Source organism: Phalacrocorax carbo, chromosome 14, assembly GCF_963921805.1.
Source record: "Phalacrocorax carbo chromosome 14, bPhaCar2.1, whole genome shotgun sequence".
In the NCBI taxonomy this organism is placed as follows: Eukaryota; Metazoa; Chordata; class Aves; order Suliformes; family Phalacrocoracidae; genus Phalacrocorax; species Phalacrocorax carbo.
In genome coordinates, this window is record NC_087526.1 from 13,929,698 (window position 1) to 13,956,329 (window position 26,632).

Consider the following 26,632-nt stretch of genomic DNA (forward strand, 5'->3'; position numbering starts at 1 on the left):
TTGACTGAAAATTAGTAATAGAGACAGTAACGCCTCTGAGCTCACTTTCTCCGTTGTATTGAAGGATGTCAACAACTTGATTGTTGAGACTCAGAAGCAGCATATGAGCCATGAGAATAGATAATAAGGGACCTTGAGGCATAAATGTTTCTGCATAAATTACAGAAGAAAAAGAACAGAGTATTTGTTGAAAAGTACAACATTATTTGTGAAAATTAGTGCCCTTGCTCTACTGAAGTGGTGGGGGAAATTTTTCCTTGCCAAAGGCTGAGAAGTCCATGCTCAAAAACAAATCTCTGCCTGACTCCGTAGTAAAACAACAAAAATCCGCTGCAGTCAGACCTTGGATCAGTGTTCCCCTTCTCTGCTCTGTTGGAAATCGTAAAATAACACACAGAAATTGATTAAACACCTTCAATACACCAACTGCAACGACTGAGACATATGAAATTACCTGAAACTCATCTTTTATCTGGCTGGAATTGGTCTGTGGATCTAGTCTGCTGATGTTGTAATATATGGATCTGAACTCGCAAACTGGAATGGCCGTGTTGCCACAGAGGCATGCTTCCAAAATGGCATCATGGACAAATACATACTGCTCCTGCACAAGGGAGGGGATAAGATATTAAAACCGTATTTTCAGTACAGATCATGAAATATAACACTTTTGGGTTTTTTTCTTAAATCATGACCAATATGCATATTTAGCTCTGTTTCATGTGGAGACAAATTACACAGTGTGCTATGTGACAGTTTTGTGAGCATATTTCATCCATCATTGAATGTGAGGTCTCATGTATTCATTTCAAATTTACAAGTCAAATGGGAAGTCACCACTCTCAGGAATGCTGGGACAAAATGGGGGTGGGCTGAGGAGGAAATCAGGGTGTAAAGATACTCTGTTCACAGTCACGAGGCAACGGTCAGGAATGGGTTGTGCTTTGGACCTATGGTAACACCAGGGAAACAACTGTACTAACAAGTCTGTGCCACCTGTCTCTTCAAAAGCCCTGGGCTCTTGGTATTCTGGGTAAGGTTCTTGCCCTGAGCTGAATACGAGAAGTCCAACAAAGTTAAAAGCCCTGCTCTCTTCCAGGCTATTGTCCTGCCCCAGGAAGGGAAGGCACTGAAGCACGTACATAAAGCTTGTGCACCAGTAAAACAGTTCCACGGAAGTTTGTGCAGCTGCTAGACACTACGTGATGGAGCAGCTTGCTTAATCAGCACCCAAAGCTTAAATCAAGGATGTTTCGTTTAGCTTGCAATTGATAAAAACTAGGTACTATTGGAGTCTGCGGTATACCTATGAATAAATCATGAGAGGATTCAGGAGCTAGCTTTTCTTCTACTATGCGAATAAAATTAATCAGCAATGCTAAGACCTAAACTTCAAAGGTTGCCCTCCTGTCTTGGAGGCCCTGAGTAGCTGCCAGTGAATGGGATTCAGTGCACATCTGGACATGTTTAGCCACTGAAAGTTCTGTATAATCACATCGCAGAACAAGCAAGTGTTGACTTCATGAATTTCTGGGCTCCTGCTGAGTGGAGAAGCTGACAGAAAAGCAGTACATCCTAAGAGGAGACCTGCTGGCACCCACCTCCGTCTGCACCAGATTGACCCTTTGGGATCGCAGCTCTCGCACACAGTTAAATATATCCACCACGCCTTCATTCTCTGCCATGTCAAGCATGATGTCGATGGCAATAAAGCACCCTGTTCTCCCGGCCCCAGCACTAAAAAAAGAAAAAAACCCATGAGGGTCTGCATGATCAAGGGACCGTGGAGAGGCAGGACTCTATGGAGGAGAAAATAACCGCACCACAGACACCGCTGTCTTCTCAGAAGCTGCTCCCTTCTCCCTACTGGGTTGATTTTTGTGTGTAGCTATATTAGCTTAGGTTTTTAGAGAATGAGGTGAAATGATGTTTCTTGAAAGGGAAATTGACTCAGGTAGCAGGAAAAAAAGCTTTGCATTCTTGAAGATCAACAAAAAAAGATTACGAAAAGAATCATTATGATTTTACAGGTCGGTTCACCTGCATACCTCTCATCACGCAGGATGTGCGAGAGCAGCCTCCAGGTTGCAAATAGACACAATTCCAGAAATTTTCTTCCACAGGACTCTTTAAAAGGCATGCACACATTTACCTAAGTGGGCATGATGAAGGGGGCTTAGTCCTTCACCTCAAACATTTCTTTTCCCTTTTTAATCCAGAGGAGTTTGGGTCCCAAAGAGGGTGATTTCAAGTGGTGGATTCTAAAATTTTACAGAAAGGAGCTTGAAGCTACTCAAAGCCTTCAGTTTAGTGCCCCCCACTGCTTGTGAGAATTGGTCCGTCTCTTGCAAGACCGTGGTGTCATTGTGTCCTCCTTCCCTCCTGGGAAATCATCCAAGCTGTTTAGGTGTGAAGGATAGAGAGAGGAGAACGTCTCTTCACACTACTCCGAAGGAAGAAGGAAAAACCTCAAATCAGGGAAACTTCAGATGCATGAAAACTCCAGCAGAGCCGAAAGCAAGGAGATATGAATGACCATAAATTAATGGACCAGATTAATCAACTACTGAATAGAGAGAAGATATTTTTCATTTGCAGAATTTTAATGAATAAGTGGCATTTCCTCTCCCTTTATCTCTCAGCTTTTCAGAATTTTAACAAATAGTTTTAACATTGCTATATTTAGAGGATCCTGTCACTTCATAAATATCGAACAGTGATATTATCCAGCCAGGCATTGGTAGGGAGAATCTGGTAATTACCACTTAAAGCAAGTCATTAAAATTCAAAAGCAGATAAATAACAGAGAGGAAATGGCATTTATTCATTAAAATGTGAAGGATGAAAAATTTCTCCTTGGTGTCTTGGTGACAATGAATCAGGTCCAAACTCCTCCCAGGGCCAGACCCATGTCATGGCACCAAGGTAGCAAAATCAGGCCCTGAGCTCTGAACAACTTCCCTTCTGCAAGCTCCTCAGACTTAGCTGTATTTTATTTAAAAACTTATTCATTTCTTGCTAAAAAAACCCAAACAAACACGAAAAAAACCACTCCCCCAATCCAAAACTGTTTTAAAAAAATAAGATTTCATTTATTTTCCTTTTTAAAGAGGTTGTGGGATGTATCATCTCTCTCTTCCTGATCAGACTGCATGGCACTTAGAGACAGTTGCCTGAGGACTGATTAGGGGCGAGATTTTGGGATAGCCAGCTCTGCTCTCTAGCCTTGTGGTCCAGCCACATCTGCTTTACAGAAGACGTGCCCTGAGCTGTGGCTCGAGCACTGCAGAAGTAGCTGCTACAACTCAAACTCCGTTTCTGTAGCAATGTCTTTCCTTGCATTTGAAGTCATCTAACTCTGATGCCAGTCTGGGTGTGTGTGTCTGCTCTCCCACCACCAGCATGCCTGATCACACCTCAAACTCTTAGTTCTTCATGCCAGGGACTCTCTCCTACATATTCATGTATTGCCTTGCGCAGTGGGGCTTTAAGCTCAGTTGGAAGAAATCAGTGCAGAAGAGCCCTCACCAGTAACAGCAGCAGCCGAAGAGCTAGCAAGCATGTGATTCAATAGTCTGAATTTTCACAGCTGCAAACCAAGTAGTGAGGTTTCCTCAGGCATTCCCCTTTTATTTCACAGCTGGAAGGCACTGGGCAGTTTTTCAGTCTGAAATTCCCATTCCAGCTCCTGGGCTTTGAGGAGGCCAGGATGCCTAACGGCTGGCATCCAGACCCAGGAAGACAGGCTAACGTTTCAGATAAGACTATTGACGCTGATACAAAGCTGAACTGCAGTGCATGTGGGTAAACAAAAGCAAAATTGCTTTGAGATTCTCTGCCAGCAGCCCTGTCCTTTTGTAGGCATCATCCCTTCTGCCACGTGAGGTTTCTTGTAGATAACGACTGGAATGGCTGTCCCAGATATTTACCATTTTCCCAGCTCTGCTATGAGCATCTAAGAGAGTATAGGCCACCAGAGAGTCTTCTACATTTGAATGGCTTTCTCTGACCTACTTCTATCATCTCCAATTCTTGCCAGCTAAGCTCCAGAGCTGCCACTTAAGAAAAGAAAACCAAATTCCACTTTGTTTTCCCATGAGGCCCACAAATTATACTCTTAAACAAATAAAATTATTATTGCCAGATGAGAAGATAAAAGGAAAAAAGTTGAAAAAGCTCTTGGAGGAAAGGCTCAGACAAAGAGCTCAGGTACCTGCAGTGCACAACGATGGGTCCTGCTTCTGGGGGATTGAGAAACTTCACTTGACGAACGAAGCCCAGGAGGCCTGTGGCATAGCAAGGAACCCCGTGGTCCGGCCAGCTGGTGAAGTGGAACTGCCGAATCTCTCGGATCTCATGGTAGCCTTTCTGAGGAGACAACACAGCCTTAATTTTTCTTCCATCAGACTGCAATCAGCATATTCTGATCACTGCTCCTTTCCCTCACGCAGAGGGCTCAGCAAGCATTTAGCCCCCGTTATACGTGGGAATGTGTCCTGTGCTGCTTTCACTCTGAGAGATTTCAAGCTGAACTCCAAGTACAAATGAAGCGGGTGACATACGACTGAGGACTATGAAGGTGAATGTCAGCTCCAAGTTCAAACTTGTTGTCTTAGAGTTCAAACCCAGCTGATTCGGAACTTTACAGGGTGACTTCAGTCCCGGCATACCATGGCTGCACTTATCCAGCCTCCTTCTGTGCTATTGCCATAAACCCCCAAGAAGTCACTCTTAAATCCTTTTTGAGCCTTTGAAGTAACAGCCTGGGGAATGAACATCTACAGAGTGGGCATGTCCCAGGCAACATTAGACTTTCTGCCATCTCCTGCCAAAAAATCTCAGTTTGAGATTACAGCTGGTGGCGAAAAGGGCAGAAACTGGTACCCACACCCATCACTCAGCCTTTCTGGTGAGCCCGGGTTACTGGCACGTGAAGATTGGCACCACTTGTATATGCCCTGCAAAGGGTAACACAGAAGTGTCAGCTGTGACATTTTGTCGTCCAGGAAATGTAGGTGGAATCCAGCAGCAAGTCCTCTAACCTGTCAGGTTTTGGCATTAGCATTTCCTAACAGGTATTTCAGTGATTTGATGAAATATGGAGCTGATGTATTAGAGAACTGGAATAATATTCCCAGTGTGGCTGAAGTTCATTTAGCAGGAATTTCTGAAAAGCTTTAAAACCACTTACTGAATGTTTGAGGAGTAATTTGGACAGACCTGGAATACTCTGACAGTTAGACTTCCAATTTCTAATTACATGTAACAAAAATCTTCCAAAACCTGCTGATTTGGGGATAATTTTTATACTCTGCCCTTTATTATATTTTTATTTCTGTTGAAAGGGGACCTTACCTGGCAACCATTTTAACTGATACCTTTTTCATGTGCAATTTGCCACTGTGAAACATGACAGTTATTATTCCTGGCACACCATCAACTGTCTGTTGGCTTTTGGATGCATTTAAACTTTGTGTACTGTGGATTTTACTTTTGTGGCTAAATCAAGATGTTCATTTAAAATCATTTGTCCAAAATTGGAATCTCTTTCCAAAACCTAGGCTTTTGAAGTGAAACCTGTCCAGATAGTAACATCTCCCATCTCCAAGAGCATTCTGGATATGTTTCCCAGAATTCACATTTCCGAACGCAAATTAAGTGTTGTATCAAAATTTCAGGTGATTGAAGATTTCCTTACCTTTTGTACCGTAAACGTGCGTATGACGTACTCTGCCAATGGTTCTGTCTCAATTAATGTGACTTTAATATCTCCATAGACCTCTGTGTCATCTGGCCAGTATCGAACACACTTCACCTGGGGGCAAAAAAGAAAATGTAGAGAGGAACTAACTCAAGTTGAGTCAGCGCTGACCTACATTTTACTTCACTTTCAAGCTGAAGCTAATGCAAATTGGACTTTCTTCTGATGTACAGACCTTGTCAAAATTAACTGTATATATTAGACAAAAATTCCTTTACCACACATAGAAACCATGGGGAGGATTTTTTTCAGTTTCCTCTGTTGTGACTACAAACGAAAAGGATGCATTTAGTTCTTCTCCTTTAGGATAGTCTTCCTTAAATTTCTGTACATGCCCTGACCACGTGTCAGGTTTACAGAATACCTGGCAGTCACTACCACCATCCCCTTTGAGAAAATTTTATGCTCTTGCCATTGCTACTGTAATTCTGAACTCTTCTGTTTAGACAAAGAATTTCAGTTCATAGGGATTGTGAGATACTTGTTGATACATTAAATTTGTTTGACTCCGAGCTTTCCTTATCCAATGTAGGCACAAATTTGACAGTTTACCAGCTGTGACAGGCCTCATCTAAGGCTCAAGAAAGAGCTCTCCCGACCACATTAACGTATACCAAGCATAGCCACTTCTAGAAGCCATGTGCAAAAATAGTAGTAAAAATTTAAGCCAAGGTTGTGAAGCTCTAGAAAGGATATTTAGGCTAACAAAGACTATCAAGTTATTAAATGCTCTGGCATGATAGAGTGGAACGGCACCTAAAAGCTGAAACAATTAGGTACTGCGAAGCAGGCTTCATGTTCCAGTTCCAGTCATAATCAGAAGGGGTTTTATAAATATTAAATATGATAAATGTAGGCTTGTTGGTTTTGGGTTTCTTTTTTAACACAGAGGCATTTACTTTAAACCAAAATATCAGTAGAAGGTAAAATGGAATAAATAACAATAAATGAACAGAACCAGCTGGCATTCAACCATGAGATCTAAAGGAAATCAGATAAAAAGCAGCTGAATTACTAATGGCTCTGAGTAAACTAGCTTTTAAATTTTCCTTAGTTCCAAAGCAATGGAAGGTGGCAAACATCAGGACAAAATTTTAAGAGCTCCAGTTTCTGGAGGTGGGGATTATTCCCTAAAGTCTAGCCTACGCCTTTTCATGTTTGCTCCATTGTGGGCTTTGGCAACTGCCCTGTGCTGACACAGGGACTTCGGGTTTATCTGAGTCCAAGAACGTGAAGTGGTGGGTGGTGGGGATGCCAACGTGCTGGGTGGCGCCAGGATCCAGCTGTGCACAATCTCATACCACCATGGAGTAGTGATCATCTGAAGCAATTGGAAACCCTAGGTTTTGAACAGTCATTTAAAGAGCTTTTTTGATAGATTGAACACCAGTCGCACGTTCTTGCCCCTCTGGATTTTTGTGGGTGGAGAGGTATTCAAATAATACAGATAATAATTATTACAGAAATACATTTCTTCCTTCTCAGCTAGCATAAATTTGTATAGCTCAGCTAAAGCCAAGACTTACACCAGGAACACGACACTTATTAGTCCAGGAAGAAAGCAGCTAAGTATTACAGAATCCAGCATTTTAGAGAAAAACCCAGACTGGCTCAATGAATTCCCTTACTATAGTAAGCAGAAGGCATTTCACTTGCTGAGCTTGCCTGAACAGCAGCACCATGTCATACCCAGAGCTGGTTTGGCTTTACATGTCGGGAAAGTGGTACCCTTACCCTGCCCACTTCCACCAAGTTGGTGACCATGACAACACTTGCAGAGTTTTCTTGCCAAATCATTCTCCAGAAATCCTTCACTGTCTCTTGCATTGGCCCTGGGGCAGGAGAAAAGACAAAACAACACCTTAAGAGTGTATGGAATGCCAACAACTCTTTTCAGCTGTTCCCCAGCCATTGCCCTGTTCCCACAGGATCCTAGTCTGCCTTTCAGAGCATCCCTCTGAGATTCAGGGTCACAGGCACAAACAGCTTGGACCTCTTCAAGAGGTCAGATGCTTCCTTGCAAGGGGTATTTAAGGTTCTAGCACACTGGCAACAGAGGTGATGTCTGTATTGTAAATAGTGGAGATGGCTCCACTAGGTAATCACGTTTAAGTGATGGGACATGGATGAACCCTATAGTGACTCTGTAATTAAAACTGTATTGAAATACTGATGCAGCACTAAAATTCCTCCATTTCACACTTCATTATTTATTAAATATGAAGGAAGAAGGAAAGATGCAAAGCTTATCTCTTTTCTGAACTCCCCCCTGAAAGAAAAATTTCAGGTTCCAACTGCCAAACAGCCACTCTTCACAAGAGGTTTATTAGACTGGAGCCTCTCACTGACCTTGTTTCCTTCTTCTCTTCTACGCTGTAGATGAAATCCTCTTACAGACTCCTTTTACCCACTCTGCCCATCCTACATGTTCTCTGCCTTGCTTCATTCCCTACATCTGCACATCCTCAAATGCCAGTTTATTCTAATAAGTTTTTTTTTACTCTTTCAACGGGGACAAGTCAGCAATGAAGTCATAAAGCAGAATTTAAGAATGGAGCAATATTTATGAACATGACACGTGCGGGTAAGGAATGCACAACAATGAGGACAAATAATGGTAGAGGAAGTGGTCATGGCATAAGAGTTTGGCCAGTGATACAGGAAAATAGCACCCTGTTGTAAAGAACAGGCGTAGGGAGGTTTGTCTCCTAACATGGATAGCCCTCAGCACTGAATTGTGTTGGGTTTTTCTTTTTCCTTCCCTCCCCACGTCCCCGTCCCACCCAGAGGCATAGGAAGCTCATCAACTAACTTACAGAAAGTGGTGTTCAAATGCATTTCCTACTAGTTCCCAGTAACCAAAAGTTCATCAGTCACAGGTTTATTCATACTGCCCTCCTCAAGCAATTCCACTCCAGAAGGTAAACCCAAGATCTGTAAAGTCCCTTTTCATTCTAATCTCATACTTCATGCTCAAAGGACACATTATAGATTGCACTGCCACCTCTAAGTCTGTAGCATTTTTTATTCCTGTAGCTGAGGTTTTGTGTTAAAGATCTTGGAACATTCTATATCCTTCCCTTTTGTGCCCCTATACCAGGTTTTCAGATGTTCCCCAAAACAGAAGGTGTCACCTTATAAATAGGTCTTACAACAGTTTAAAACAGCAGTGGTTTTACCAATATTTAGACATACAAGAATGAACTTGCCTTGAGTTGCAATGTAATGGCGAGGCCGGTGGTACCCCTGGAAAAAAAAACAAAATCTGTGATGGTCTCTGAGATGACAGTTCAGACAAAGCACACCTTGTGTTTTGTATTCTCCAGGTACCAACAACTGCTGCACTCTTAACAGTGTACTAACAGTGGTTATCGAATGACTGAAAATAGGTAACTAGGTTGCCCGGTGAGATTTGAAGTGATGGTGTTTCACTCAGGCTGAATTGTAAGATCTCATTATGCCAAAGAGAAAACAGGAATGGGGTAGTTTTCACTATTTCCTCAAAGAAACATGTTCTGTGACTAACCTGTGGGCAACTCTGAAAACTAATAGGCAAAACACTGCACCTTCTTGTTTGAAAAAACGGAAAAGGATGCTGAATATCGGTCTTATGTAACTTCATCAGGTGCATTTTTCACCCCTTGAAGAAACTCTTCGGAACATTGTCATGTTCCTGAACACGTAAACTGCTCCTACAAGTCAGGAGATGCGTACAAGAAACTCATGTTCATTTGATCATTCTGTGTGTGTGAGGGAGGCTGCTTTTTCAATGTTATTTTGTAACACTAAAAAAAAAAAGTCAATCTATTTCACGCCTTCTGTGCTGCAACTTTGTAAGAGGTTGATAAGTCTCAGATATCTACTAATGCTATTGCGAGGGGCCGATATTGATTTCCCCATACGTCATTTAGCCCACATTCCACTTGTGTTGGTGGATCTGTCAAACACAGGAAATCTCCATCTGTCCAGATTGGTCAGACGGAATAAACTGGAGACCGAGAACCCTCTCCCTGTCACGACATGATGCTTGTATAATGTTCGGCTGCCATTCATATCAGATCAGCAGTCTGTCCCTTTGTCAGGTGCACCAAATTCATAAGCAGACTTGTCAGCAGGAGCATTTGTCACAGCAGCAATGACCAGGAGCCTTACATCTATGTAATTGGCGTTTATGTAGTCAGAGTGAGGGTCCCCATCCAGCAGCTGCAATCTCACTCTTGAATGATCATCTGAAAGAAGGAAAGAAAAAAAAGTGACAGTAACAATACACAGGAGTTTCTAAGTGTTTTATTTTACCTGCCGAATCCTGCGAGTGGGTAATTGTATACTTACAATAATAAAAAATGAAAGAATATTACAGGTATTCCTGTTCCTCCAAGCCCTTTCTTTTGTGTTTAAGATGTAATATTTAGATCCTTGGGTTAGTGTTCCTTCATACTCTGTGTCCGTTAAATTCACTGCTGTCACCATAACCCTTATAAAGCTTTTAGACCACAAACATTGTTTGGTTTGGGGGTCTTGGGACAGATCTTCGCAGGACGTATCTCCACCCACAAAAGCCATCTTCACGCTTGGAAGTAACAGCCACCCTGGCTTGATCTGATCTATGGAAACTGAGGCAAGAGCTAAAATTGTCAAGACCAAGATAAAAAGAAATAGGCCACGACTGAGGTATAAAGGATTAAGGAGGTTAAAATGGCAAATGAAATCCTGTAGATAAAAAATGGGGTAACCCAGAAACCTGAAAGGAAATACCAAAGGAAATCAGAGCAATGTTCCTTTATGCAACCCACAGAACTCGCAGCAACAAAACACCATCAAGGCAGCATTAAAAAAAAAAATTAGAACTGTTCATGGTTTTGAGGATGTTCAAAGTTACTTTAGATAAGGCAATAAAATAACAGTTATCAATCTTTTCACCTCCCAGCACGCTATGCAGTTCAGACGCAGAAAGGAACTACACCAGCGGGCAGATTATGTCATGATTTTCCACCAAGGGAATATTTTGATCTTTCTTTGGAACAGCTGGTGCTGGGCTCTGTCAAAGGAGATACTCCGTGAGCTGGGCTGTTGAGCTGATTTGGTCTGGCAATCCCAGCACTGGTATGCAATTAATTGCAGAACTGCTATCTAAGGGCCGGTTGCTTGGCAAAGGCTACTGGGTTACAGAGGTTGCTGCTGGGCATGCTGGGCTCATTTTTAAAGGATTTTTTTAATAAGTACAATATAGAGCCCGTTAAGTTGATTTCCTCTCTACCAGCTCTGTAGACTGTAGCTCTCAATCAGTAAAGCATTAATGTTTAGAAGCACTTTGCAAAATCCGGGCCTAAGCATAATTTACATTCAATTAAAAAGAATCATAGCAATGAAACATAAAAATACGAGGTGTGATTCTGCAGTAACTCAGTCAAAAAGGGTTTTAGTCATTACTCAATTAAATGCAGAATCAGATAATAATTGTGAAGACAGATCTGCATGTGGTTCTGAAACCCAAGATTTGGATAAATATTAAATATTCATTGGGTTATGTAAAGCAATGATTCTCACACTCTGTTCATTCTTTGGGCAAGATTTTCACGCCCCAAAAATACAACCACATTGCTGGATTTATCAAACCCCATATATGCATTCAAAAAAAAGTTACACAGGTGAATCCATTAAAAGCGCTGTTATATTTGTATTAATAAATATAACCTTTGTAGGCGCAGTGGAACTAGGTATATTTCTCAGAGTACTGCTGTCATTCCCAACTCTAGAAAATTACCTGCGCTCAAGGCAACTGCACTAGGAGTTGCAGTAAATCATGTGGCTAGACAGACAACCAAAAATTTATACTTAGAGCAATTCACAAAGACAGACAAAGGGCTGATTAAACCAGACATCTAGATGAAATACACAAAATCTCCAGTAGACCATTTCACACTTGCAGTTCAAGGCAGGAAACTAAGGCTAGTTAAGAATCACACAGAACAAAAGCAACGAAAAAGACCCCGAGAGCTAGTGATTGGGAGGGGAATATTTACTAACTAACTCCTCTTGTGATGCCACAATATAATGGTCTTATAAAAGTCTTAACTTATTGCAACAATAGAACTAAAAAGCAATAAGACCAAAAATTACTCTAATGGCAGGTGAGAAGAATCTCAGGTCGATTTTTTAAGTGGGACAAAGACACTGTCTATGCACGGTGTGTAGCTGCAATGCTCTGAATAGCCCGCAAGGAAGAACCTGCCTCTCTTCCTTTAATAGAACCAAACCCCAAAATTATGTTTCATCTCTTTGAGCCACTCTTTAGATAAAAACTTAAAACAGACAGGAGGAATACCTCCTGAGGGAGCAAAGTGTGAAACACCTGAGGAGGAAACCGCAGAAGAGGTCTATGCATTTAAGACAACTATGGAAAAAGAAAAGATGCTTTGTAGCTGTAAAAAGCGTGGCTGTTTTTTACCTTTCAAGCCAAATATGACTGTTATACCTGTGAAGAACAGCAATAGATGAAGAAATGACCAATGGAAATGAATGATATTTTTAAGAAAAGAGACATTCGGGCTTAGCTCCAATTATATTATGGGACAAAATAAAAAATACTTTTAGTTAAATTTTGCTTCAGGAGGACAGAAGTCACGATATTTCATGGCATATTTTACAAAACGGAGATTAATTCCTTTCTCTTATGAGTATGAACATTGCAGCAGGAAGAAAAAATTCTGTGCGTATTGTAAGCACACAAAATATTAATGATGTCTTAATGGTGCCTTTAATCTTGTTCATAAGTTTAGGAGCACGGTCTGAATAAAATCCATTAAATAACTTACCTTGTAAATCCTTTTTTTGCCCCCAAACTTTGGAATTTATTTGGCGCTTTTTATTTAACGAAAAGGGGCAAACCCCAATGTAACATATTATGCTACTAACAGTAACGATCTTGTACTTAGTTTTTTTCATCTACAGACTTTAAAGAATTTTTGAAAGAACAGCAACTGTCTTCATTCTATCGCTCCTAATGGTTGGAATTTATTTCTGATTCTGCACCTTTTCCACTGGACTACACTAGCCAAGGAGTCGGCATATTTGGCGCACTGAAATGAAAGTGTCGCTCACCTCTTCTGTAAATTTATCAGACTTCATATCACCATGTATTACAAATGGAATATAAGAAACTTGAAAAATGAAGTGAGAAAAAGAAGAAAAATTACATGTCTGTAACATTCAGGACTGCAAAAAATGGAAATTAACAAATGTATAAATGGTTTGATTTCTCCTTGTTTACTATAGTCTGTATGTAAGTTAGCAGAACTCTAAATTTGTATGAAGAGTACTTTGACTGAAAATTGGTCTTAAAACAGATTTTTAAAATGACAAGAATTTCACTGAAAAGCACTGTGCTCCCATTTTAGCACAAAAACGTTATCGTTTCAAACTTCTGTCAAAATTCCCATTAGTGATCATTTGAAATATCATTGCAATTTTTCCACATCTCATTTTGACACCAGCACTGGATTAATCTCACACAACTTTTGCCATCTAAATATTACACAGCTAGTCTAAACTGGCTGTCAAGATTCCCACCGTAGTGAATGGAGAAATACAGCCATCTTTTGAAATTCTTCAGCCCAGCTCTGGTACGAAAGGACGCTTTGCCCTCCCAAGGCGCACTGTCTGCCCCTGCCTCCCCCACTGGTCCTGGACTGTGCCTTGAGAACTGGCTAATAGCGAGGTGTGACACACCCCACCCTCTCAGGGTCACATACCATGGACACTGCACAGACAAGCAAGAGTTTAGGGACAGAAGAAACCATAGAATAAAAATGCTTGGAAGACAAAAGACTTTGATTCTAAATCCAATACTGACCTGTGGGGTTTTTTTTTTATTTTATGCATTATCCCTGCCCATGGCCAAGAAGTGCACTCCACCTGCGTTTCCGCTTAGAGCTCCATTAATCTCTCTCTGTCATTCATCTCTCCCACCACAAAATTACCTGATTAATTCACAGTCTTCCAGCCCAAAACATATCGTAGAGCATGAAGGAAATTAAGCAAATTTCTGTACTCTCTTTTGTCATCAACTCAATAGTTTTTAACGGACCATCACAAGACTTGAAAACCGTGGTGCCCAAGTGGGAAGGTGCTCCAGTGCAGATGGGAGGATGTGTCTAAAGTAGTACCAGTACGAGCACTCCTGTGAGTGCTGAACTCCCCTGTAATATGCTCAGTAAAGGGAGAAAAGAAAGGGAAAGAAAGTGCTCTCCTGTAAGTTGAAGCAAAACACAGTCGTGTGTCTTTATGCCCTCAGCTCTCATCTGACATTTTTACTCTCCTATAATGTAACTGCTCTAAATTTGGACAAGATGGGGAGGAACAGAATAGAACTACAGATCCCATATAGCTTCTGGATGTCTTCCCTGTAATGGTTCAGCTCAACCCACAAAAGCTCAACATTGCTCCCCTAATGGCCACTTGCTGATGCACTTTGAAGGCCTCGATATCTAGGCCCTAAAGAAAATTTAAATCATTTCTCTTCAGCACATAAATGTATACACTACCTACCCTTGCCCCCTAAAGAAAAATCTTGCATCTCCACAACTGCCTTTGTGTTTACAGCTTTTATACTCAAGGCACAGGAGCAAAACTCATGGACTCTCCTGATCTAATAAAAAGTTTGACTAGGGCAGCTTCCTCCAGCGTGGCAAACCTGTGCAACTACAGTGCATCCTTCCACCATCAAGAGTGGATTTCTGTGGTCATACAGACCCCAAATCCACTCCTCAGCTTCTCCTTTTCTCCAGAAAACATACCAGTGTTGCAAAGTGAAGGGAACCAGAGTTTAAAGCATGGGAGAGCTTAGAGCTCTCTTGCATCTCCTCTCCATGAACAGATTAGCCTCATCTGCAGTTTTGATTTGCAAATATAAGAACAGCAGATGTTGGGGCTGGCAGTAGGATCTAGGTTTTCGTAGAGAGGCATGATGTTAATACAGCCCTGGGAAAGCAGTGAGCCGAGAAAAACAGTCCTGTAAGAGTACTATTACCCAGAAGGCCATAAAGACAAGATCTAATATGCTGTGATTCACTGAGCAATGCTACTTATTGCAAGATCTCACAAACCCACATTTTAACAAAAGTTTCAGAAGTAGTTACAAAAGTTAGATCGAAACGTGACTTTTCAATTCAGGTCCCGAAAGGCATGGGATATCTTGTTCCAGGAGTGATGAAATTGTAACTGTGATTAAATAATGTTAATTGCCATCTGCAGCTTTTTACCAAATAAACTGGTAGGAGCAATCAGTGCATACTCTGGGTTTTACCAGCAACTACAATTCTAGTAAAACAAAGCAGCTAAGGGTGTAATCGTTTTCCTCCTCCCCTCCTCTGCTAAGGCTTTTGCAGTTTGTACCCACTGAGCACAATTTGTTTTCATGATCTGCCCAAAGGGAAGGACTCTCCTGCTATTCTCTGCTCTGCTATCAATTCTCTGTTCTAGATCCTGTCATTGCCTTTACTCAATGCCCAAAGTCGCCCATCAGTGGGGTCTGGCTCAAGGCTTAGCCAGTGACACCACTGGTAATTTCCCAATGGTTTTACAAAATGTCTGCTGAATGGCATGCTCCTTCCTCAGGCATCCTCCCTTCCCTCTCCCAGGCCTCTTCGAAGTGAAGCAAGGACTTCGCTCCACTCTATCACTCCTTATTGCACATTAATAAATTCTCTTTGCTGTCTTTTAGAAGAGCCGTTGTCTCCTCCTCAAACTCTTTGTTCTGATATATATTTGAAGCAAAGAAAACCCACTCAGCTTTGTTATTTACCTTCAACTCTTCTGCATCATTCCTCTCTTTCACCACCTTCTTTAGCTATGCCTTTCCACCCTCTCAATCTCATTCTGAAATCTTTCCCAACAGCCCTTAAACTTGAGCTTCTTTTCTGATGTTTTATACCATGCAGACACTTCTCCTTAGCTTTGATTACATACTTCATTCCCTTATTCAAGCGCATCACCTCCTATCTGTATTGCTACTGTACTTATATTTATAGCTAAAAGGCTAACATCACTCTTTGTTAGACAACAATTCATCTTGGTGAACACCCTCCCTTTAGATAATACCACATTTATCTTCCGTAATTTTGCTTCCTTAATTTCTTGTCACATTTCACCTGGAGTTCAACGTTTTCCTTGTGACCACCTTCAGCATAGATTAGATGGTGGCTATCACACGCAGTCTTGTCTCTTTTCACCTCCACTTTTAAATTATGTCAACTGCTTCCTCAAAATCACACACAGAAACAGCATCTTTCACATTTCCTTCCTTATGTCATACTAGGGCACTTCCACCTCCAATCCACTGTGTAGCTGATCTAGCTGGATGATTCATCTGTTTTAGGCTAATTTAATCTAAGCTAATTGTACAGACAGGTAAATTGAACCTCTGTCTGGAGGCATGTATTTGCCAATAGGAACACAGGAAACTTACAGCGAGGTGGAACTTTTAGGCAGCTGAAATTAAGGGAGATGATTTTCAGGCTAACTGTAATGCTCCGGTACTATCACTTCCATTTTCCCCAAGGAGAAACAAAGACTGATGGAACTGGTGACCTGCTCACAACTACTGCAGAAAGCCAGCAGCAGAAGATCAGATCCAGACTCACAAAATTCCCATCTTCATTTCCTGATTTCTTCATTATTACCATGGGGTCCCTGAACTGAGTTGTTCTATGTCATTCCCCCAAAACTGCTACATGAATAATTCCTTTAAAGTCTTACAAGAAAAAAAGTAGTTACATGTGAGATGATCTTTCTTTGTGACCAAGTTTTTTTTTAATTCCTTAGTAAAGTCTGATTGTTCTACAGCAAATACATATTTAACCTGAGAAAAACACAGTACTAAATATATCACTCAGCGTGATTTAATTTTGCACTTATTGCTTTCTATAGATTTATCCGGTCACGAGAATCTATGGTACATTCATTTATATTCTTATTTCTTCTTCTGATGGTCTCAGGCCTGGCTTCTCCAACTTGATGCTGTGCAGGAGCCCTTCAAAAGAATTACTTCTCACACCTCCCCTCACCCGTCATTGTAAGGACTAATGAAACACTGGGGTAAGCTGCCTGGAGAGCTCAGCGTTGGAGACTCTTAAGAAGAGGCCACACAAATATCTGATAAAAAAGACAGAGGTGAATCTAATCCTGAACTGGAGAATACAGCTGACCTAAATGCTTTTATGGAGTCCTTCACTGCCCCTGCAGTTCTGCAAGGTATCAATATTCCTATAACATCAACAGTAATTGGTCATTGAAAGAAGTAAAACTAAGAAGCTTTAGTGCATTTTCAGCTGCCTTACTGTGATTCTGAGACAGAATCTAAGCTTGTCCACACGTCAAACCAGCTTTCTGGGGACAGGCAGTGACTGCTCCGCTGGTTGCTGACCACAAGGAAGGAGAAAATCTGATCTCTGATGCATATCTAAAAATCTGATCTATCTGCATCTCCTTTTGTGCTCCCATTCGTGGCACTGAAAGCTGCGGGTTATGTAGTAAAAATGGACAGATAATGGGCATCATTACCCACTGCGAAAATCTGACAAAAGGATTTAGCCCTTAAATTACAAACTTTAGGTACAAAGCAAGGTAGGGAGAAAATGTGTAAGAAACCATAGAGACATGCAATGACTTTATGTAAAACAATGAAAAAATCCATAAAATAAAAGAAAAATCATAGAATTACAGCCTGTAACAAACAAATTGAACTACAGAACACTCAGCTCTGTAAAACAGCTTTTTAGTGAGATTCTCAAGCTCACCCTTTTCCACAGAATGCATATAAAATCTTACAGAAAGCTCAGTTTAATGTGAATTTACACCTACAGGAGATTATGTTTCCATATCTGTTCTTATTGCGGTTTTCGTCTTCCTTGGCTGTATCCCAGGATGCAGTCTGCCCCTCGGGTAGTGCCTGCAAAATAAACAATAGCGGAGTTTTTATAAAAATCTGGCCAATGCCTTCAGGTGGATTAAGATGACTGAGCAGGGCAAAAATAAAGGTGCTGCATAATTCAGTAGTCAACGAAGCAAACAGCTGTTCTTGAGGAAAGGGCACATCCACTAATGCAAAAAGCAGAGCTTGGCGCAGACCATTTGCATCTCTTGGCTTCTGCCAGCAGAGAATCATTTTCCTCCTGCTACTGCAGATCTAAAAGGAGCGGGGGGAATTTGCTTCTGGCTGCACAGTCCCAGGTTAACCTCATGTCCCTTGTAGAACACGGTTTGTGGCAATTTCACATACATACACTTCTAAGAAAATCCAGATGGCTGAGACAGTGCTCAGTCTTCATATTTAAGTTGAAAACAGATACAAAGGTTTCACCTATATCCGTATTAATAATGGGGTGATGCAATACAAAGCACTAGCTGGTTTTCTTTAGGGAAAAATAAAAACAGCTCAGGGGTTTAGATCATGTGTAAGGAAGAGAGGCAAAAGGAGGTAAAACATGCTAATGACATATGAAAATAAATAGTCATCTTCCTAAAATCTGCTCTTTTAGTTGAGAAAGGATGGCGTAAGGAAACTGGCAGCACACAGCGTTACCTTACCCGATAGCTTGGCCCTATAACCCTTCTGAACACACTCAAATGAGCCACTTTCCCCTTGAGACAGATCCAGGAAGGATTTTCAAGGCAAAGCCAAGAAAACAGCTATTGTCACAGGATCTGGCTGAAGGATGGTCTCGCCTTCCTTGGGAGATGGCCCGGACTGCCTGTAAGCAGGATGATCCCTCTCCCTGTCTCAGGAGGGTCGGGGAAGTCAGCACAGGCAGATCAAAGCAGCAGGCACAGCAGTGCTTCCCACTGAACGGTAACGGCAGTAGCTCCCTGGGTATCGCCGCATCACACTGGACGGAAGGGCATGATGTGCAAACCGCTGGTGTCGGCTGCAGCCAGCCCAGCCTTGACTTGTGCCGAAAGTACAGGCGAGGAGACCAGCAGCTCCCACTGAACTGCCTCTCTAGATCTGCCTCCTCCAAGACCGACTCCCTAACATGATCCTACATTACTAAAAACAACAGCACCATTATAAATTGTATTATTTACAGTCCCCAGGGAATTACAGAGTTTTTATACCACAATCATTGTAGAATCATATCTGCCTTAGCTAACAGCGGGTAGTTTGACACAGCTGTGCTAGAAAACGAATTTATATTCGTCTTCACAAGCCATCCAGGTCTACTACAGTGCCTGAATGCAATAGCAGAGAGACACGATTATTAGGATCTACAACACTGACATTACAATTAAACTTAATATGAGCAAACCCCTGGCAGACCAGATCGTTGTGAATTTCCCCCAAAGGGGTTCCAGGACAGAAAATGTCAGGCACTGCAGCACTGTCATGAGCACTGCTGACAAAAGACAGGGACAGTGAGTTCCTATTCATAAGCCCAGGAGAAAGAGTAATAACTCCATAATTGGTGAGGGCTTTGATCACACATATATTTCCTTTACAGACAGCTGTTTCCAAATAGCAGCTCATCTCCTGAGCAAAAATAACCCAACCAACAAACCCACGCAAAACAAAAAAATCCCCAAGTAAAAGAAAAGAGGTGAGGAAGGTTCATTTTCATCTTCAAAGACTGAGGAAAAGGGTGTGTTATTTTTCCACTAACATCAAATTACAGCAGATTGACCAGAGAATGGCAACAGTTATTAGGCATCTAATCATAGCCATCTGAAAAAAAAAAAAAAAAAAGAAGAAAGAGGAAAAAAGATAAAAAAGAGGAAAGAAGAAAAAAGAAAGAGGAAAAAAGAAAGAGGAAAAAAGAAAGAGGAAAAAAGAAAGAGGAAAAAAGAAAGAGGAAAAAAGAAAGAGGAAAAAAGAAAGGAAAAAAGAAAGAGAAAAAAAAGAAGAAAAACAAAAAGTAAAGATAAGAAAAGGGAAGAGGAAGAGAAAAAGAAGAAAAAAGAAAATCCTTTCTCAAGACTTCCATGTGGGGGAAGCTATCTTGAGCGAAGAAAATACATTCAGGTCCAATAAATCCCTTTCAGCAAACCCTATCCTTTCATGTGATTTGAACATGAAGTTGTCCATTGAAATTGATGTTTTTATATTCGTCTGATGTAGCGTCCAAAGTTTTAAGGGTATTGCATCTCATTCAATACCAAAGAAGTCTCTGCTTTTCACAGAAGTACCTGTCTCAGAAGAGAGGAAGCACAGCTCTGGTTGGTGAGGAACACAAACTGCCTTTGAGAGGTGCACCTTATACCCCTACTTTTATACACACCAGATGAGGAAATTGGAGTAACTGCATGTTCACGGATGCTACAGCATAAACAATTTTTCTGTGAGGTCCCCCAAGATGCAGCACCAAGAACTGAAACTGCATTAGAAATACAATGGCAAAAATACCAATTATAACTTGGTTGCATCCAGAAAAAGAGGAGCATACCTAATGTTTTGTGCCTTCGATTTTTGTTTGTACAATAAGAATCTCTATAATAGCAAAAAGGATTAATAGTTCTGTTTCTCTCTACATTAACAGCAATGGTAAATCAGGATCAATCACTCAGGTATTTGAGCCACATTTCACAGGAAACACTCTCCCTTCTTTCTTTGATTTAACAGCTGCAAACTTTCAGTGTTCAAAAATCTGGGCTTGATTTTCAGGCTTTTCTGACTTTTCTTCTTTTAGAGAAGCTTTGTAAAATTTATACTGAAATATCTTTCCAGTAGTGGAACTTAGGTTACAATGACGCTTTTTAAACTAAATTGATCTAATTTTTATCTAAAATTACACAGATAGATCTCCAGAAGTCAGCTTCATCTCAATCAAGCTTTCTAAGCGACAGCCCAAACATAACTGAAGTGTTCACATTAAGAGGCTTATTGCAAGCCATTTTACATTTCCAATGGATGCATTTAGTTAGTTTGCTGTTTGTTTGTAATTTAAATAAGAAAACTTGAATAATTCGTTTGCACTGATCTAACCCAATGCTGCAGTATTGATGCCAAAGGCAACAACGTCAATTAAAAGCCTTGCTGCTCATCTCAAAGCCTGCCACAGAGTCCTGGCCCTCTCCCTGAAGCCACTACTGTCTCAGCAGTGGTGGCAAAACTGTTCCCACAACTCTGCTGTGACCCAGGGTTAAAAACTGCTTTGGATAAAAAAAAACAAAACCTGAAAAAGAAATATTGCAGCCAGCTCAGTTCCCCATTCTGGTTCACAGCAAAGCCTTAAGCCAACAGTGGCCAAGGGCAGCATCTACAGTAACACCCTGCTGGCAAACACTTTGCAATGTCACGTCATAGCCTGAACGGCAGGATCTATTCTTTTGACCAGGTAGAAGGTGTGTAGCCAGCCAGAAATGAAAGGGTTAACATCCAGAGGTGACGCCAACAAACCGAAGACTCTCAATACTAAGATGCTTGAGGAAGGAGCCACGAAGTCCACAATAACTGAACGGTCTCAGTAATGCAGCAGGAGAATGTACTTTAGTGGCATCCTAAATCATAATGGAAAATGGATTTGGATACTTAAGCTTATTATCTCCTCAGCCAGTAATTGGTGCTCGCAGTAAGTCTGTGGGCCTAGTCCTGCAGCTCACAACAAATCAGGGCTGATATGTTGTGAAAAAGGAACAGGTGACATTTAAACGTGTCCCATTTAAATGTTTATGGCTGTGCCTAATCCCAAATAGTGCTATCTACAGCCAGTGCCAGTGATGTATTTCTCTTCTGTGGTCTACACGTTGCTAAACAGAAGCAGCAGCCAAAAAGGCCCAAGCCACACTTTGGCCTCAGGTGCAGGAAGCAGACCCAAAATAACACACACAGCCGGTGCTGCCAGATTCCCACGTTCACACACACACACACACACACACACAGAGTTATCGTCCATTTCACACCAGCAGTGACACCACTTACACAACCACATCCCGCTTTTCATCTCAGCATGGAGTCACGTGCAAGGTGCAAGCACCAGAAATATTCTCCTAGATGCCCTCGGTAAAACATGCTGCCTGTGCTCTAATGGTCTGTAGGTGAAGGCATAAGCAAATATTGCATGCCATTTCCAGGTTACTCAGCGGAGATGAGCATGTACAGAGATTGTCATGTGTGACTGATACACTCTGTTCAAAGCGATTTTTCATGAGAGCAAAATTATTTGGTAACACATCACTAAATAGGCTGTAATATATGCTATCAATTTGCAAAGTAAGTAGAAAATCAGCTCCTTAGAAGAAAAAACGTATTTGGAGGTGACACTGGTATTAGAGTATGGAAACATTTTAAGAGAGACATCAAATTCTTTTTTAAGATTTTATCAACCATTCTGCAAAACGTTTCGCAAAGCCAGCTTTGCAGCTCTGTGTTCCTCCAGATTCCAGTCTGAGACGCCGCTCTTGGCCAACTTAAACCTCCTACCTCCCAGGAGTTATAACACTCCTCAACATCCTCCCTGCATTTGTGGTATCGCGGGTGCTGGCTGAAAGTGGCTGGGAGCTGCAGCCCTGCCTTCGTTCCATGCTCTGAAAACCAAATTCCGCCGTTGGAAATGACTGCTACCTCAGGCAACTGCCTCTGACTGAAGAAGGGTAGAACAGCGCGTGTGGTTTGAGAGCTTGTGGCGTTCTCCAGGCTATTTCTTGTAAAGAAAGGAATTATGCAAATCTATATAATGTCATAGCCATTATATACGTATGTAGATAGCACTTTCCGGGAAAGGCAGAACTTGTGGAGCTGAAAGTTGCATTGACATTTTTCATGCTAATGTGTTATTTTGATAATTACCAATGCCAGTGCCAGAAAATTACATATATGCCAGCACCTGCTTTCTTCTTGAACATCAAGAACTAGATCTTAGGGCATCTGTAATTGAGCTCAACGTAGTTTTGGGTACTATTCATGGAAAGGGAGGCCAAGGGGGGGGGGGCTAAGAAAATCCCCTAAGAGAATTATTTACCCTTTTTCAATATTAAACAGAGCTCTTTATATTGATAGTTTAATTAGTGTGCAAGATTGTGGGGCATGAGTGACTAGACCCGGTTAACCTACAGTTACCAGAAGCATTTGTTATGACAGTCTTTGATGCCATCTGATTAAAAAAAATACTCCCTGGTGACAACCAGGAAAAGATTGCCTCTCAGCTGCAGCAAAACCCAGCATCAGTGATACAAACTCCATGGACTCTTACTCGCAGGGTGGAAAAGTGAGCTGCTTTCATTAAGTAAGTTATTTTTCACAGCTGTTACGTTATTTTTAAGTAGTTTTAATGCCACTATGCATATTAATTGCTTATTGCTTTCCCACAAGCTTACTACATTCATTATAATTATCGCTTGCTAGAGCAAAGTCTCACATATATTTGATGCTACGTCTTCTACTGTTCCCTCTGCTGAAAATGTATATTCCTCTTCCAACTCCTCCCCAATGTCATGTTTCTTCTTGTCATTTGGATTACATTTCTGGTCATTCCAGCTTGGGGGGAAGAGGTAGGGAGGAGGAGGGCTGCTTTCATTTTTGCAGCTTACTCTTTGCTTCTCTCCATGGAGCTGGAAGAGTACATCAGTCAAATCTATTCTGAACCAGAGGTTTGAGCGTAGTAGAAAACTCCACCTTCATTTAAGCCACATAAGGTTCCTGCCTTTGCCTTTACAATTCTGCATTCAGCTCATTATGTTGTGATTTAATTTGATCAATTGTTACAGAGCTCCCAAAAAGCTCAAGCAAAACCCCGTCCTTTTCTTAAAGCCTGGCTTGCACTACCGTCAACAAAAGCACGTCAGTAAGTAAGGGACTATGGGACTCCAAGTCCTTCACTGAGTTCAGCAGCTGTTAAGTATTTACTGTCTGCTCTTTATGGCAGAGAGGGCACATGCTAAAGGATGAGTAAAATGTCATTATCTTAGTGCTGTAGTAAACACCTTTTCTTTGGACTGGAGGGCCACCAAAGACTGCTAGCGCTGTAAAATCCTACCCCCGTGAACAGAAATAAGATGGAGAAAGCAAAGGATTGAGAGGGTAAGTGAATTAAGGAAAAGAAGTTCTTAAAAACAGTTATCCCCCCTCCCAAGCACCTATCCTCTGTGAGTGCGACTTCTCTACTCATTCATGTGAGTGAAGGTTCCTCTCACCTCATACTCCTCTTTAAATCCATAGCCCTGTCCTCGCTTCATCTGGGTGATGTGCTGCAGCAGGTCGGCCACTCGGATGGCTGGCTGGAACTGCCCCCGGGGGTAGGACATTTCCACCGGCTCGCAGCTCCGGTACGGGTGGGTCTGGATAGTCAGGGTTGGCTGGGTCATCTCTCCATGGCTACTGTCTGTTTTAAAGACAGGGAGGCAAAACAAGCTTTCACCTATCCGGTATTTCCGCTCTCATTCTTGCACTGTTTGTTTGTTTCTCCACCGCCCCATAGGTCGGTGCAGGCAAAAGAAAGTAAAGAAATAAGTAGGAAACACACACTTGCCTACAGCTAGACTAGAAAGACTAAATCACACTTGAATATTTTTTGTTTCAAGGAGACAAACCCAAAGAGATGGGAAACAGAGTAAAGAGCCAATCAGGCTAATGAGGATACAGTGCATAGAGAGAAATAGCACATTTTGTAAGGCCAAGCTCTGCACAACGACTCCAATCGAATTACGTACCTTTCTTCGGAAACCTGCAAAGAACATGACTGAAAGATACATACAGATGGGCAAGATACTCAAGCAGGATTTGGGGTCTACCATATGAGATAATTGAAAGAGGCCCAAGTTAATAGCAAACAAATTATTAGCATTTCAAATAAGCCACACAGAATGTTAGAGGGAAATTAAACTGCTCTGCTAGTTCAGGCCTAAAATGTGTATGTCAGTTACAAAGATGTAATATTATCAGAAAGAATAAACCAGCATAAAAATATAGTTATCTTGCATGCAGAAACTTAAATGTCAGACATGTAAATCAACAGAAAATGTATCTTTTTTAAATAAATGTTTTTTAAAAAGTCTCTATCACTATGCAGACAGGATTGTAACCCCTTATACCCCCAGCACACACATATACACAACAAAATATTCCTGGTGAACTAAGAAAAAAAGACTTAAATAACCAAACAATTGACTGTTACAGTAGTTATTTTTAACAACAGAAACTCAGACTAGATGAAAAATAGTTTCTTACCTACCAGAGTTGACCAAATTTAAATAGCTGGCCAAATAAAACATTGGTTTTTCCTACAAGCACTTGCTTTGTTCTTTTGCACATACAGACCTTAACAGTCTGCATCAATTCTTTCTGGTCTTACCCCAAACCAAGCTATTAGTAAGCAGAAAATATACCTCCCTCACTTTGTTCATAAAAGAACCCTTAAGACTGCATACCCAAAGCTTGTTCCTTACAGCAAGCTTGCTGACAAAGAGCCGAAACACTGTCCCTTGTCAGCAATGCTGCGGTCATGTTTTTGAAAGAATAAGGAATAAATAAATCAAATTGCAATTTCAGGGTGATTTTTGCAAGACAGAAATATGGCTGGACTGTTATTGTAAACGTTGCTATCCTTGAAAAATCACCATGGAGTTTTGATCAGAAGCAGTGAGGATCTCTGCCGTTGTCCCTCACTGCAGAGTTGGGTAGGAGCAAACAGATGAGGGCATTAGACTGCCTTCCCAGCAGCTGGCAAACGGACGACATGACAAAACACGACAAATAATGCTTTATCTGGTTTACTGGTATATTAGGGAGAAGACATCAAGACAGGCATATACCCTGTTTTGAAGTTGCAGGACTATGAGAAGGAGAAAGGAATGCCAGCAGTGGACACTGCCACGGGGCAAGCTGATCACCAATGTGAGATAAATAAGTCTGGTGGTTGAATTATCAGAGATGCTGAACACATCCTTCTTCTTCTGAAATAAACTAGCAAAAAGTGATCACCTGCTCTGAAGATTAGGCTACCAAATTTAAGGATTTCTGGATCCCAGGTTCTCATAAACACAGTCACATTCCCAGGACACTCAGAGATTTACAGAGCTATGGCTCTAGCGAAGCAACACTCAGATACAAAATGTGAATAAATTTGGGATTTAAGGAAGAGTAACATCCAACGTATTCATATAATCATCCCTAATGCTCCGACTAATGACAGTGTGAGAACTCTGAACAGAGGGAATTTCAAGGCTTATTAATTCCCCTAGTTGGATTCAGTTTTCCAGCGCATCTTTCCTCCCCCATTCCCTATTAACCTCCTGTAATCGAGAGGAGATGATTTTTATCGTGGACCATTTCCGACAGACGTACTATGCTTAATTTTCCATCATTAGGTTTAATACAAACCCAATTTCACAACTGGCTTCTCTGAGGAACCTACAAGCAATGCCACATTTTTATCAGCCCCAATTAAAAAACATTACGATATCCCTATTCGAGAGGGAGTCTTAAAACTAATGTACGGCTCTAGTGCTAATACAGTAAGGGCACATGTAGAGCACAGGCTACTTGCAAAATGTAGCTCAGATTACTCAGCTCCTTTGCAGGCAATCATTAATTACTCTCTTCATCAGATCCTTTAATTCTGGTATACTCGGCTCTCTTCTCAGAGAGGAGTATCATAGGGAGAGGTGAAAGCCAGAGAAGTGGTGCTCCCCCTTTCCAGAATAACTTCCCTCTAAGTAGGTGCCCGTGTTATGAATCTGGAACTAGACGAAGCTTCTCAGCAGCAAGGAAGGATCTGACTCTGGCCTTTGAGTTTATAGGGACAACTATGCTTCTGGCCTCTTTGGTCAGACAGATTAAAAAATGGTACAAACCCAGCTGACCGTAGTATCAGCTCTTGCAGCATAGTCCGTGGAATCACACCATTCCCGTGCCTCCCACACACCCAGGGGTTTCTGCTTAAAAAA

The 26,632-nt window shown here is 41.4% G+C and overlaps 1 protein-coding gene across 1 annotated transcript in view; it reads right to left on the reverse strand.

The window, feature by feature from the left end:
• PTPRT (protein tyrosine phosphatase receptor type T) overlaps window positions 1–26,632 on the reverse strand; it is a 474,734-nt gene that overhangs the window by 18,945 nt on the left and 429,157 nt on the right. The window contains exons 20-28 of the mRNA XM_064465788.1: window positions 23,882–24,069; window positions 17,621–17,708; window positions 9,914–9,990; window positions 8,971–9,007; window positions 7,496–7,593; window positions 5,699–5,815; window positions 4,214–4,368; window positions 1,602–1,737; window positions 455–604 (exon numbers count right to left, since the gene is read on the reverse strand). Of these exons, the coding sequence (XP_064321858.1) occupies window positions 455–604; window positions 1,602–1,737; window positions 4,214–4,368; window positions 5,699–5,815; window positions 7,496–7,593; window positions 8,971–9,007; window positions 9,914–9,990; window positions 17,621–17,708; window positions 23,882–24,069 (1,046 nt within the window). The remainder of the gene's footprint in view (window positions 1–454; window positions 605–1,601; window positions 1,738–4,213; window positions 4,369–5,698; window positions 5,816–7,495; window positions 7,594–8,970; window positions 9,008–9,913; window positions 9,991–17,620; window positions 17,709–23,881; window positions 24,070–26,632) is intronic.